The 15,356-nt window shown below is 24.9% G+C and overlaps 6 protein-coding genes across 6 annotated transcripts; 4 read left to right on the forward strand and 2 right to left on the reverse strand.

Moving 5' to 3' along the window:
* Window positions 1–2,483: 2,483 nt before the first annotated feature.
* LOC128956084 (uncharacterized) lies at window positions 2,484–3,134 on the forward strand. Its single transcript, XM_054301767.1, has one exon. The coding sequence runs from the start codon at window positions 2,484–2,486 to the stop codon at window positions 3,132–3,134; it is 651 nt and encodes a 216-aa protein (XP_054157742.1).
* A 4,565-nt stretch (window positions 3,135–7,699) lies between these two features.
* LOC128956085 (cap-specific mRNA (nucleoside-2'-O-)-methyltransferase 2-like) lies at window positions 7,700–8,889 on the forward strand. The gene is made up of 2 exons (XM_054301768.1): window positions 7,700–8,818; window positions 8,872–8,889. The coding sequence occupies exons 1-2, from the start codon at window positions 7,700–7,702 to the stop codon at window positions 8,887–8,889; spliced, it is 1,137 nt and encodes a 378-aa protein (XP_054157743.1).
* Window positions 8,890–9,640: 751 nt separating this feature from the next.
* Window positions 9,641–10,353, forward strand: LOC128956086 (uncharacterized). Its single transcript, XM_054301769.1, has 2 exons — window positions 9,641–10,166; window positions 10,262–10,353. The coding sequence occupies exons 1-2, from the start codon at window positions 9,641–9,643 to the stop codon at window positions 10,351–10,353; spliced, it is 618 nt and encodes a 205-aa protein (XP_054157744.1).
* Window positions 10,354–10,534: 181 nt separating this feature from the next.
* On the reverse strand, window positions 10,535–11,214 carry LOC128956087 (tetratricopeptide repeat protein 32-like). Its single transcript, XM_054301770.1, has 3 exons — window positions 11,026–11,214; window positions 10,767–10,924; window positions 10,535–10,683 (listed from the first exon to the last, which is right to left on the reverse strand). The coding sequence occupies exons 1-3, from the start codon at window positions 11,151–11,153 to the stop codon at window positions 10,535–10,537; spliced, it is 435 nt and encodes a 144-aa protein (XP_054157745.1). The 5' UTR covers window positions 11,154–11,214.
* Window positions 11,215–12,699: 1,485 nt separating this feature from the next.
* On the forward strand, window positions 12,700–14,373 carry LOC128956088 (meiosis 1 arrest protein-like). The gene is made up of 2 exons (XM_054301771.1): window positions 12,700–13,310; window positions 13,381–14,373. The coding sequence occupies exons 1-2, from the start codon at window positions 12,792–12,794 to the stop codon at window positions 14,371–14,373; spliced, it is 1,512 nt and encodes a 503-aa protein (XP_054157746.1). The 5' UTR covers window positions 12,700–12,791.
* Window positions 14,374–14,727: 354 nt separating this feature from the next.
* On the reverse strand, window positions 14,728–15,347 carry LOC128956089 (uncharacterized). The gene is made up of 2 exons (XM_054301772.1): window positions 15,154–15,347; window positions 14,728–15,079 (listed from the first exon to the last, which is right to left on the reverse strand). Exons 1-2 carry the CDS (start codon window positions 15,228–15,230, stop codon window positions 14,728–14,730), a joined length of 429 nt encoding a protein of 142 aa, XP_054157747.1. The 5' UTR covers window positions 15,231–15,347.
* Window positions 15,348–15,356: the final 9 nt, after the last annotated feature.

Here is a 15,356-nt window from a genome sequence, read left to right on the forward strand (position 1 = left end):
TTTTTTAAAAATAACAAAATAATAATTTCACAGTTTTATTATAAAAAAAACAACTATACTATAGTGTTATAGAAAAAATTACACATAAAACTAATATATACTATATATATATTATAATATTGCAAAATTCGTGACATTTCTGTAATTTTAAGTTTTTTATTATTATTATTGATAAAATTGTTTTTAATAAACACTCATATGTATAATCAATATAATAATTTTTTTTAAATTACTGGCATTTAAACTAAATTATATAATTGTTGAGAGAAATGGATGAGAATATTGCCATTTGAATCTTATTTTCTTAAATAATTATAATAATGTTTAATTATGTAATATAACTTTATAATATAAAATTTTAATTTCTATAAAAATATATAATATAGTCTCTAAATATCTATGTTTAAAATCTATAATTTTTTTTAATAAAATACTAACTATTGAATTAAGTAGTTACTACTAAATACTAATAAATATTTTATTTGCTAAACTGTTTAGAATATATTGAATTTAAATTTTATTTCTATAATTTCTATAATAATAATATATTTATATAAATATATTACTGTATATAAATTATACATATATAATTTAATACATAAATAATAATAATATTAGTTATAATACAATATTATTACTAATATAAATTATAATAAAATAATTTTAATAAAAGTACATTGAACAAATACGATAAAATCACAAATGTTAGTAAAAAATTATAATACAGTTAATATAATACAAAATAAATATCATTGTAGTTTACCTAGTACAAAACCTAGTACAGTTTTTTCACTATTAAATCAAATTTAGTACAATACATATGTAAATATATTTAATACATAAAAACATATTATGTAAATAAAAAAATATAGATTAAAATTATAAGTTCAATATTTGCATTATATATATATATAATTAATATAATTTCTTATTAAATTATTAAAAAAATATATAAACATTAGAGTAATACCAATAATATTAATAATAATAATAACTTTTTATAATATTTTTATTGTTTAAGTAATTTACTGATTACAAGTAAACTATAATGAATTTTGATATCATTAATTTATAAAATAAATTTTTTTAAATTACATTATTTTCTAAAGTGATAGTTAATGATATTACAATGTTTTAACTTCATTAATAATTTTATGCTTTAATTATATATATATTTATATATAATAGTGTGTAGTCATATAAAATTGTCATATTAGTAATATTATTTGGTATTATTAAATATTATCTTGATTCAAATACATGTATAGATATTATTTTTATGTATAGATATAAAAAATACTAATAATTTTATAATTTCTATAAATATAAATATAATATTTATTTATTGTGTATAAGTTTTAATTTATAAATAAATCTGTTTAAAAAGTTTACTATTGATAATAATAATATTATTAAAAAAAACATTATTTATAATTACTAAAAGTATAATATAGTAAAATATATTTTAATAATATTTATTTTGACGTATTATTAAAAATAATAATAATAAATAATATAATACAAAACCCGTATTTGATTATTATATTTTGTGTATCAATTATATACTGTATATTATAAAATAAATATTATATATTGTAGGCGTTATTATATTATATTATATATATATATATATATATATATTAAAATTAGACTACAATTCTCGGTAAGTAATCAATGTATGATTAGACAGAAAATTATATATTACTGTAATATATATTTAATATTTTTTTCATAAAAATAAAATAAAAATAGTTTTACGTGAACTTTACCATAAAATTAGGTAAATTTTGTATTTTAAATACAAAATAATATGCAAATATTACAATACAAAATGTATAGTCTACTACTTAATAATAAATTTTGATTAATAACTTTTTGTTTCACTCAAAAAAACTTTTAGATGATAAAAATATATATAAATACCTAAACTAATACTGTATTTAATTAAATTATAAATGAATATATATTATCATATTATTTACAGTATTTTATTATTTTATGAAAATTTTTAACACATTTAACTATATTATTATATTAGTTAACTAATATACTGTATATTGATGTTAATATTTTATTATGTAAGTGATAGTTGTGTGCAATATATTTTTTTTAATAAACTTAGTATTAATAATACATTTACTAAAATACAACCAAAAAAACAAATTGTGAAACTTTTGCATTAATTTTAAATCAAAAGTTATATTTTTTTGTTAACTCAATATTATTTATTATACTAATACTACTACTAATAATAGTCAAAAAAAATAATATATAATTATTATAAATAACATTAATTTTTTAATTTAAAAGCAATTTTTGAAGCTTTAAATCTAATTAATTTTTTATATACAAATTTATCATTTTTTTCTAATAGAAAATTAATTTTTCATAAAAATAAAATCAAAAAAACTATGGAAGACTGTATAGGAAATACATCAAACAAATTAATAATTATTAAATTATTAATAATTGTGTCGATATGGATGATAACGACAACATCGTCATCGATGGTAGTAAACTGTTCAGCTCTACCACCAGTGGTCACAAAGACAACAACAACAACAAAGACATCGTCAACAACAAGACAATTGAAACCGTTATCGGAACCGTCGGAACCGATAGTCGACGACCAAACAAAAAATTTGATTTATTTATTACAATTGGATCCAGAATTACAAAACAAATTACTAACAAGAAATAGGTTACAGACGACTGCTAGTAATGTTGGTACCAATGATGTCGATGATAACAATGATGTCGTCAACGATGACAATGATGTTGTAGTCGATGATGTCGTCGACATCGATGACAGGAGTAGTAGTAGTAGTAGTAATAGTGGCTCATCAGCTGAAAGGTTGGACAACAATGTCAACAACGGTGATGACTTAAGGACACTGTTGAGAGTCGCCTATAATAGTAGACGACCGCCGCCGCAATCATCGGCACTGGTAGCTCATCGTCAGTCGCCCCGACTTCGAGTGATGGCCAAGAAAGCCCTGAGTTTGTTTGCCCATTGGAAACCATCGCACTATACATCAAACGAGGAGACCATACCCGATATGATCAGCGCCGTTGCTCGGGGACACTCCCGACCACTGGGCGGTCCGCTTAGGTGGGGCCGCCGACGGCGATAAGTATACTAATTTAAATTGAATTAAATTGAATGACTAATTGACTAATTGTTTAGACATATAATAATAATAATAATAATAATAGTTTATTATAATTATTATTTATATTTATTAATAATGTTAAATTTTTTTTAAATTATATAATTGTATTTTAAAAATGAATTATAATAAATATTATTATTATTATTATTAACAACTATTTAAAATATAGTATTACTTATTATTATTAGTAAAATATTAATTACTTAATTTTTTAAAAATAATTTTATTATTATTATTATTACTAACTATTAATATTTTTATTATTATTACATTAACACATATTTTTATCAAATTTTAATGTTTAAAAACAAACAAACAAACATGCACATTTGTATTTATATACAAGAAAAAAATAATTAAAAAATAAATGTTTAATGTTTAACAACTTTTTTATTAATTTTATTATTATCATTTTAATACAGTAATATCTTATAACAATATATTATAATTTAGTTTAACAACTATATCACACTATTATTTATGTCAATTAAATTGAATTGAATTAATCATTTATGTATTTATTAAATATATATATATATTGTTTGCTTAAATTATTAATAATAATCATTTTATATATCGTTTATATACTATATATTAGTTAGTATATATATATAATAAACAAACAATTTAAGTAATTGTTTAGTACATTAAAATTAATTGTATGTATGTGTGTGTGCAAACATTTTCATGGCCATTATTATTATTATTTTTATATTTTTGTTGTTGATAATTTTGTTATTTTTATATTATTTATTTTAATTATTTATCACATATATTATATAATATCACATTTGTTATATTGCATTCCTATTTAATATTAACAAACAAACAAAAAATTGTCATTTAGTTTGTATAAAAAATGAACATTACTTAACAATTAAAAATTAAATATTAATTTAACTTATATATTTATAATATAATTTTAAATAATTAATTATATATATATATAAATATAATTACTTTGTTATAAATTGTATTTTTTGTGTAATATTCTAACATAAATTTTATTATATATAAGTTATAATATTATAAATTACAATAATTTATAACATATTAAATTACACAAATAAAAATTTTATTGATGTTAAAAAACAAAATTACTTATTGATTAATGTAGTAATTAATTATATTAATTTATAAATAAAATAAATAAAAACTACTTTTTAAAATTTTATTTTAATATTATTAACTTAAAAATTGCTAACAAAATAAATATAAATAAATTCAGCAATTTTTTTACTTTTAATATATAAATATTTGTTTTATCTTATTATACCGGTATGATAAATATAATTATGTTATATATTAATTATATTAGTTAACATTAATGATTATCTAAATAAATATAAGTTTTTAATAAAAAAAATTTATAACCCACATAAATAAATTTAGAAAATAAATTATTTGAACGTTAAAATTTTTTTAAAAAACAATTTTTTAATTTATATAAATATTTTCTATTAAATAGTAAATAAAAATTCATCTCAACAAATATTACAATATTATTTACTGTTTAAAAATACAGTAAATATTTATTATTATTTTCTATTTACATTTAATTCAAAAATGTTGAAAACATATTTATATATATTACTGTATATATTTTATTCAAAATAAAAAACGATTAAAAATTAAATAAACTAAACTTTAAAAATTACAATTACAAATCTATTTTTTGAATAAAAATATTATATTATAAATATATAATAACTTTAAATCTATTTGAACTAAAAAAATCTTTAAATGTTAGGAAAAAAAAATATTAATAAATATTTTTCAAATCATATTTTGTCAATAAGAGAGTATACAAAATAAGCTATAATTGGAAAAAAATGCAAAATTCAATTATTTTTTATATAAACTCAAAAAAATAAAATAAAATAAATCATTAACTATATTTTATGATAATTTGAATGAAAAAAATTATAATTGAGATTTATTAATAGACTAAAAAAAATAATAATAATATTAGATATAAATTATTATATTTCGATTTAAATTGAAAAATCGATTAACAACAACAAAAAATTTAATAATTGATTCAGTAATACATTATATAAATGTTTGATTATAAAATAATAATTTTGTTTTGTGTGTATAATATATTTAATATTAAATATTATTAATATAATATTAATATTTTTATTTTATATACACTAAACTATTTATATATACAGTATATAACATTATTAAATTATTTTATTTTATATAATAATATTACATCAATTATAGATATGGATTATGCGATATTTAATATTTTATTTTTAAAAAAATTTATTAAAATATATTTATAAGTAGTTTTTAATTGTATTTTAACAAACAAACAAAATTTTTTTAAACATTTACACAGATTTGTAAATGATTTTATTATAAATATAATTAAATAGAAATTTTTAATTGTTATTTACCGATGAGTTTAATTTATTTCACACAATAAAAATAAAAATAATATACCTCAAATAAACTAGATCATTTAATTCTAGTCAATTATTATTTAGACTGGTCATTTATGTTTTTTTAGTTTTATTTTATTAATATTATTAGTAAATTTTATTTAAAACTAAATGTGCAATTTTTGTTGTTGTTGTTTGTTGTAAAAATTAGTGTCTATCAATAGACCTAACATACAGGTGCCATATATGTAATAGTATATACTATTGTAACAATAATTAACTGTTTTTATTTTGACATAGATATTGACAATAAAGATAAAGTTTAATTTTATAAGATTTTTTTTGATTAACTTTTTTTAGTTTACTGTATATACAGATTCTGTATAATTATAAGTTATTTTATTGAACATAGAGAGAGAGAGAGAGAGAGAGAGAGAGAGAGAGAGAGAGAGAGAGAGAGAGAGAGAGAGAGAGAGAGAGAGAGAGAGAGAGAGAGAGAGAGAGAGAGAGAGAGAGAGAGAGAGAGAGAGAGAGAGAGAGAGAGAGAGAGAGAGAGAGAGAGAGAGAGAGAGAGAGAGAGAGATTAGCCAATTAATTAATAGGTCAGTCAACACATTAAACATATAAAGTGGATTTAATTGATGTTATAATTTAATTAATTTTACCAATGTTTGTCTGTCTACTACTTAATTAATTGTTTAACAATAAATGGGTGTCAATTGTTGTCTGAATTTAATTATTCAAACTTTGAATTTTTTCAATTGTTATTTCAATAATTGTTATATTTTTTTACTAATTTAATACTAATAATTTATATAACAATGATGTATCACTAGATTAATAGATTATCAATAATACCTGATAACTAAAATATTATTACTATATTGTTATTAAGTAATTATTGTAAATATTATTTGTAATAAAAAATATACTCTTTTAAATTAATTGACTAATAATTTATTATATTTTTTTGTTGAATTAGAAATAGTTGTCAGTTATTTTTATTTATTTATTTATTTATTAAATATTATTTTGTGGAAAGTTTTTTTATTAATACATAAAATGTTATTATATTAATTAATATGAAATTTTTGTGTGCAATAAATATCTTATATAAATTTGTTCAATAGTTCATCAGAAAATATAATATGTTTTTAATAGGAAAATTAATTTATAAATTATTAGTTTATTATTATTATTATTTTTGTTTTGTTAATCAATTTTTATATGGAATTTCTGGAATGATATAAATTTTTATATAAATATAATATGTTTCAAGTTATATATAATTAATATTTTATTTTTGTATGATTTATAATATATTTTTATTCAACATTATATACTTTACTACTGTATACAGTATTTATAAATAAATATATATAAAATATAATAATAATAATATATATTATATATTATATTTTAAGGTTAAGCATTTTTTTCTTATTTTTGTTTATACAAAAATTTTCAATTATATTTCAAAAATTTTTGTATCAGTTATTTGAAAAATCAAAAAATCAAATGTATGAAAAATTTGAATTTATTTTTTATTATTATTATTATTATTATTATTATTAATAGTATTGAATATATTATTCAATATAATAGATATTGTTAGACAATTGTTTATAGAAAATAAAATCTAGGATTTTTTTTTGTTAAAATTGTTTTTTTGTTTAATTTAAAAAAAAACAAATATTTAATCAAAAATCACTTATTATCTAATATTCAAAAAAATTTTGTCCGATAGATGCCATACATATAATAATAATAATAATAACACATAATATACAACACATGTTTAAAATGTTTATTAAGTGTTTTCATACAGTAATGTAAATGTATTGATATTTTTTCAAAACAAAATACAAATTATTTTATTTTAAAAAAAAAATCAATTTTTATTCAACACATTGTTTTGTTTGCAATTAATTGATTACTAATTTATTTATTTAGTTTTTTTTGTGTAATATAATTACAAATAATTAAAAACATAATTAAATGAAAACAACAAAAAAACAAAATGTATTAAAAAGTTTTTTTTTGTCGTAAAAAATATCATATTTTCTGTCAAATGTTGTCTTTTTTTTATTGAAAGTCAATTGACTTTAAAGATATATATCTAATATATTAGACATGAATTACATATTCAAAGACACGGATGATGTCTATGATATACCCGATGAGCGCCACTGTCTCGACGGTGATGACGATGACGACGGCGGCGGACAAGTCTGGCCAACAACAGCAGCGATAAGCCGATTGCGGGTCGAGTTGATGGCCGTCAAGAGTCAACTGAACGATATACCACTTGACCGATGGTCAGCTCATACGGCACTGACGGACAAGTCATCGCTGATTATACCAGCACTGCGTAGACAACTGTCACGTCAGCCGTTTCTACTGACCAAAGCCTGGCTGAAGATGTATGAAATGCTTAGCGAATTGAGACTAATTGAGCGCCACTTAGGAGACGAAGACGAAGAAAGAAGTGGTCCTAAAGATAGTAAAAGACAACGACGACAACAATCACTTGATGTACTATTTCTCTGTGAATGTCCCGGCGGTTTCGTTAATGCCATCAATCACTACATGAAAAGTCACGACTTAACGAGTGACCGACTTAACTACCGATGGTTGGCCACTACATTGAATCCGTACTACGAAGACATTGACTATACTATTGTTGACGACAGGTTTATACGTCAGCCGATGTCTTACCCGAACTGGTGGTTTGGACCCAAAAATACTGGTAATATTTTGGACAATGATTTCGTTGATGATCTACGCCTGGAAATGCATAGGCGAGAGATAGCGGCCAACGACGGCTTCAATATAGTCACATGCGATGGCAGTATCAACTGTGTTGACTGTCCTGAACGTCAAGAGGAAGTAGTCCTACCATTGGTAGCCAAAGAAGTGTTGACCGGATTGACTGTTCTCGCCTCAGACGGTTCACTAATCGTGAAACTGTTTACACTATTTGATTGTCAAACACAATGTCTTCTCTATCTTCTGTGCTGTGCCTTCCGTCGGCTACATGTCTTCAAACCGACGGCCAGCAAATCGGGTAACTCTGAACTCTACGTAATTGGTTTGGGTTTCAAGTCTAGTCCTCGATTGACGACAATTGTCGGCAAACTTTTAGCTAACGAATGTAAATCTCGGCCAATATTTAATATGAAATCAATATCCGACAGATTTTTCGGTAAACTTGAAGACTGTATCCGATATTTTGTTGACAATCAGTGTCGAGTAATTGCAAGAAATTTACAATTATTTTCACCGACAATAATGACTGAACACAGGAAACGGCAAATAGTTAATGAAAATAAAAGTTTTGCCAAAAAGTTTATCAAAAAATTAAATATATTTAGTATTAAACCGAGCGATGAATTAGTATATAATTGTCTAATTGATAATGATTTTAGTTTTAACGATAAACTAAACTATAATAATCAAAATAATATTAATAATAATTGTTTGTATTTTAAGAAAATTAACGATTTTCTAGCAAATAATATTAGCTATACTAATAGGAAAAGTTTGAATAATAATAATAATAGTAATAATTTTGATTCAATCATTGTTTGGATAAATGATTTAAATAAATTATTAATTGAATGGACAAATAAATTGAAATTTAAGACACAATTAATTGAATGCAAATATTGGAAACAACGACAACAACAACAATCAGATCCAACCATTCAATTATCATCTATTGTTGACTACATCTATGGTTTACCATATAATGAGATAAAAAATTCAAAATTTAGCGATCTATCGCTAGTTATACTATACAATAGATTAAGACAATTATTATGTGAACAACAAAATAAATCATTGATAAAATTGAAACAAAAAATTAATGTTAGATTTAATGATAATATTACCGATAATAATAATAATGAGATAATCAAACAATTATTAATTGATTACAATTTAACTAAATCAGAAAATACTGTTATTTGTCTTAATAATAATAATAATAATTGTGATAATAATTTTATCCGGCAATTGTTTAGCCTATTAAATGGTTACCAATTGGTTGATAAACTCCCGATGACTACGTCAATGACAGATGAGATCGGATATAATAGTACTAATAATGATAATCAAAGAAATATATATGTTATAAATGTTTGTCAAGAGTTGTCCATCAAAAACGAGTTTCGCTTAAATAGTCTAAGCGATGAAAAAGTTGTGATCAAACAGTTGATCCAACAATACTTGAATCTCAAGTCTTCAATTGGCACCACTAATGATGGCCTACTTATACTGCATACAAGTGTTTTACTAACACGACTGATGACTGCAACTATTTATATGATATCACAAGGTTTTCATAACTATTCGGTGATTCCTTCTTCATGTCTGGGATCAGATGGTAGTAGTGATGATGATAGCAATCAAAGACCTGGAGAAGGACTCATATGGCTGTTCCGAAACACCAGTGATGGTGACGATAGTCAACATAATAATGAAAGTTATGATCAATTAAGACGATTGTTGGCAAACTTAGACACCAGACGTGATGTCAATGATAATGATGGGCTCCTGGAGTTGGTTGAAGTGATATCAGTGCCGCACCTGATGTCAGGTATAGTCTAATTCAACACAAAAATTAATTTAAATTAATTTTTATAAATTTGATTTTCATTATAATATATTTTTTGATTTAATATAAATCAATAGATAACACTTTCTATGAGACCGTCTATAATGCAAATACCATACAAATGATTAACATATTGATCTCTATGTCAAACGTTGAACCGATATTGTGATTGATTGTAATTTACAGGTAATTATATATATATTTCTAAAAAAAATATATTATTTTGTTATAATAATTAGTAAAATAATGATATATTGAAAAATATAACCAAAAAAAAATTGAAAACAATTTATAATAAAAATACAATTATTTATTGTTTAAAAAAACTAAACACCTATTTAAACACCTAATTAACTGATCCCAGAGTCGGTGATATCGGTATTAGTGGCCATCGCCGCCAACTGTTGGCAACAGTGCTCGTAAGCCAACCGAAACTCTTGGTTCTGCGGCTCCAAATCGGTGGCCAACTTCAGGTCGACGATTGCTTTGTCAAAATTGTCTGAAAAAAAATTACAATCAATTAAATCGGTTAGTAATCGGTAGACAAACTAATCAAATAATATGATGACCACTACTACTAACTCATCCGGTAGTGAATAGTTCCTCTGTTATAGTAAGCGACTGCCAATCGGGGATCTAATTCAACGGCTCGAGTATAGTCATCGGCGGCCAAATTAAACTCAACCGACTTGTAGTAACAGAAACCTCTATTATTATAGATCAGTGCCAATGATTTACATCTAAACTAAATCAATTTGAATCACATTTGATTATTATCACCATTGAATTTGATCCACCAATTGGTTGATCCAAACAATCAAAACAAAAACAAAAGACTTACAAAGTGTCCACTTTTTCTTCTTCATCATCTGATTGTTGTTGTTGTTGTTGTCTTAATGTTGCCAATTGTACCATCAATTTGTCGATATTATCTGTTAATTCTTGTAGACTATGATTATTGTCACACATTGTTGTTGATTATTGGATCAAATATAAGATGATATACACAGACAGTGTGTTTGTATTGAAAATAATTAATTAATAATAAACACAACAAAAATCACGTGATGTTTATGTTTATCTAATTTTTTATATTAAAAAAAAATTTATATACAGTTTATGTATTTTTTAATAATTTTAAAAACTACACTAAAATAATGTATTAAAATGTTTCTGAAGTTATAATTTTTTTAAATTAAAAAAAATATCATTAAAATTTATTTTTAGTAATTTTACATGTTTTTTAAGCTTGCAAACCTTATTTTTAATTATATATAATTTTTTAAAATTATTAAAAGTTAATATTATAATAAAGTTATTAACATTAAATATATATATATATAATTATTAATAACTACTTAAAAATAGTTTGTTTGGGAACTATATATAATTTATATGATAACATAAAATTAAAAACAGACATCAATTCAACATTTGGGACATCAGTTCAATATTTCGGACATCAGTTGAATATTTCGGACATCAGTTGAATATTTCGGACATCAGTTGAATATTTCGGACATCAGTTGAATATTTCGGACATCAGTTCAATATTTCGGACATCAGTTGAATATTTCGGACATCAGTTCAATATTTCGGACATCAGTTGAATATTTCGGACATCAGTTCAATATTTCGGACATCAGTTGAATATTTCGGACATCAGTTCAATATTTCGGACATCAGTTGAATATTTCGGACATCAGTTCAATATTTCGGACATCAGTTCAATATTTCGGACATCAGTTGAATATTTCGGACATCAGTTCAATATTTCGGACATCAGTTGAATATTTCGGACATCAGTTCAATATTTCGGACATCAGTTCAATATTTCGGACATCAGTTCAATATTTCGGACATCAGTTGAATATTTCGGACATCAGTTCAATATTTCGGACATCAGTTGAATATTTCGGACATCAGTTGAATATTTCGGACATCAGTTGAATATTTCGGACATCAGTTCAATATTTCGGACATCAGTTCAATATTTCGGACATCAGTTCAATATTTCGGACATCAGTTCAATATTTCGGACATCAGTTCAATATTTCGGACATCAGTTGAATATTTCAGATATCAGTTGAATATTTCGGACATAACTTTATATTTGTAGAAATAAATAATATAAATTATTATTTATATATTTATTTGAGTAAAAAATTATAAATACATTTTTTTATTAATAAGATTTATTTAATAAAAAAAAATAGTTTCTATAGAATTATTAGGATTTGGATTTTTAAAATTTAATAAATAATTTTTTTTTAGTATATTTTAGTATATAGATTTTACATTAATTATAAAAAAAATCTATAATTTATTTTTACTATAATTAAATCTAATTAATTGATTTTTTATTTTTAACATTTTTTATTAAACAATTTTTTATACGTATTATTCAAATGGTTTGGCAATAAATTTTTGTCTATTTTTTTTAACACTTCAATGAACTGTCAAAACATATTAAACCGTATTATTAGTAATAAAATAGATATTAATATTCAAACAATCAATCAATCGATTCAGTCATCTATTGATATCAATAACATTGTTGTTGTTGTCATCAAAACCATTGAATCTAATCATTCATTCAATCAATCAATGGCTCAGTTAAGCGGCAAATGTGTAATCATTGAGACGACGACAACATCGGGTGGACTGAGCGGCCGCACCATCGGATTGATCGGCAATACGTTGCATCAACTGTTGCTACTGACCGCTAGCCGATTGGACACCTGTCAGACGGTCACACATTTTGCCCTAATTGTCATCAACTCTAACAACACTAACAACAACACAGATGTCCAGCAAGTGATACCATTGATGAGTGTCAACGATCAGCGATTTCGGCGACAATTTTTGGACAAACTATCGCAACTGAATCGCTTTGTCGGCAGCCGTATGGCGACGTCCACTATCACACCATCGGCCACAACAGTCGGCAACGTATTGCCGGCCATAGAGTCGGCGCTCAAACAAATCTACAATCTGGTCGTCACCAGCAACGCCATGGAATCAGTCGACGTGATCTATGTTAGCGGTCGGCCATCGGCGCAGGTTTTGCGCGATTTTGACCACTTTTTTACCGATAGACAAATGGATTTGGAGTTTGTTTCAGTGGTTTGTTTGTTGTTATTGTTTATCCTATCAATTGATACCAAAATCTTGTTGTAATTGTTCTCCTTTATAGCTCAATATAGCCTGTATTAAGTCGGACGACGACTATTTACAGTCACGTTATTTACCGATTCTACCGAATCCATTGTCTACGATGGAGCCGATTGTTTGCAGTTCGTCGGGCGTAATAACCGAATCAATGAATGACAAATCAATAATGCAAACCATATCGGATGAACTGAAATCATTGGTCGAAGTCCAGACCATCGATAACAATGAGTTTGCCATCGATGGCTACTTTAAAGTTTGGTTACATTTTATCGATTTTATCAGCGAACGAGTTAGCCTACATATCGATGGCGGTAATAATAATATCGCTGATGGCAATGGTTGTGGTGATCAAGAGTTGATCATTAAATGCGATATCAAAGAATCGTTAATCGATATGAATAGTATACCAATCGATAAAAATGGCAAACAATTGACAGCGGATCAGATGAATCTAATGAAATTGTTGCCAAACATTGGCGGCCACGGAGAGGATGAGTACTTTGATCTGAAAATAGTTGGATTGGTTGGACGGGAAGGACTATGCGATTCAGTTATTTATGGCGTTCCCTATATTCTAAGCGCCACCCGATCGCTGAAGATGTCATTGAAAGAATTGGAACACAATTGGAATCGATTCTATGGTCTAATCGATGCCATGAATGAGAAAAAATCGGTTATTATTCTGGAATCGATAAACAAATCTTCTTCGTCGTCGTCGACGACAACCTCTCCGTCATCGTTACTGAAGAGTTACTACGCGTGTATGTCATCGCCCGATAGCCGAACATTGGTCATGAAATCGGTGGCCACTAAAGAGCTAGTTCTACCGTATTTTACCGATTCGGTAGACTCGCTGATTACTCGGCAACCATCGAAGGACATCGTCGACACAGTTCATCGACATTTGGATCGATTGCCGTACAATGATATCTATAATCCATTGTATGTTAAAAATAATTTATACGACTACTTATCGTTGTCGTCGACCTCATCATCAAACGGATCCAATGGCTAATCCCAAACCAACTCAAACTTAACTAATTTTTCATTTAATTAATTGATTATAGATTTGTTTTATTGATTCATTTAACTATTTTTATATGTTTAGTAAATTTTGTAAATGTCTAGAAAATTTCATATAACAGTAATTTATATAATAATAATAATATAATTATTAGTTGTCATCAAATATTAAACCCAATTATAAAAAAATACAATTTGTTTTATTTAAAAAAAAAAATTTCAATGAAGTGATTGATGACAACTAAAACATATTACGGTAACAACGATTCAAATGATGTGATATTTAATATGATATTTACCGATAAATTCAAATGTTTTCAGTAATAATAATAATAATTAACAAAAATTAAAAAACCATTGGCTGACTGATTATCAGTTTGTCGACAACTTGCGGTAAATTATTGTCTTTATTGTTGTCATCATTGGTAACATTTTTGGTCTGAAATATGTTGACAACTACCCTATGGTTACGTTTAGGTGATTCAACACAAGCGATGGTCAACTCGATAATGGCGTGCCTTTTCTCAATCGGCAATTTGACCAAAATATCGTTACGGCTTAATGTGGCCACCGGTTGATTTGCGGCGGTGGAGCCGATGGCCGGCTCTATCTTAATGTTGTTTTCAGAATAGTCGACAGGTTTTCGGTTACGTAACCAATAATTGGCGTTATATCGGTAGTGGTGTTTATGGCCAGATCTGCGGTAATTAATTAGTTAAAAGTTTGTTTGATTTTTTTTTTGGATAATTTTTGTGGACAATTAGTTGCTTACACTGCGGGTGAACTCGTTTCCCGGTGACCACCGTCACCGCTGTCGTGATGGCCACTGTTTCGTCGATTGTTGTCCATTGGCGGCGGGAAATTGCTGTTCTAGTCGTCGGATGTGTCCAACAATTATCGGCTAATCAATAGTTTTGTTGTGTCTAATGGTTTTACATATGCTGTACACGCAATGCATTAGTATTAATAGCTATA

Source organism: Oppia nitens, unplaced genomic scaffold, assembly GCF_028296485.1.
Source record: "Oppia nitens isolate AA-2021 unplaced genomic scaffold, nextdenovo-longstitch-racon4-pilon3 scaffold2_pilon_pilon_pilon, whole genome shotgun sequence".
NCBI lineage: Eukaryota > Metazoa > Arthropoda > Arachnida > Sarcoptiformes > Oppiidae > Oppia > Oppia nitens.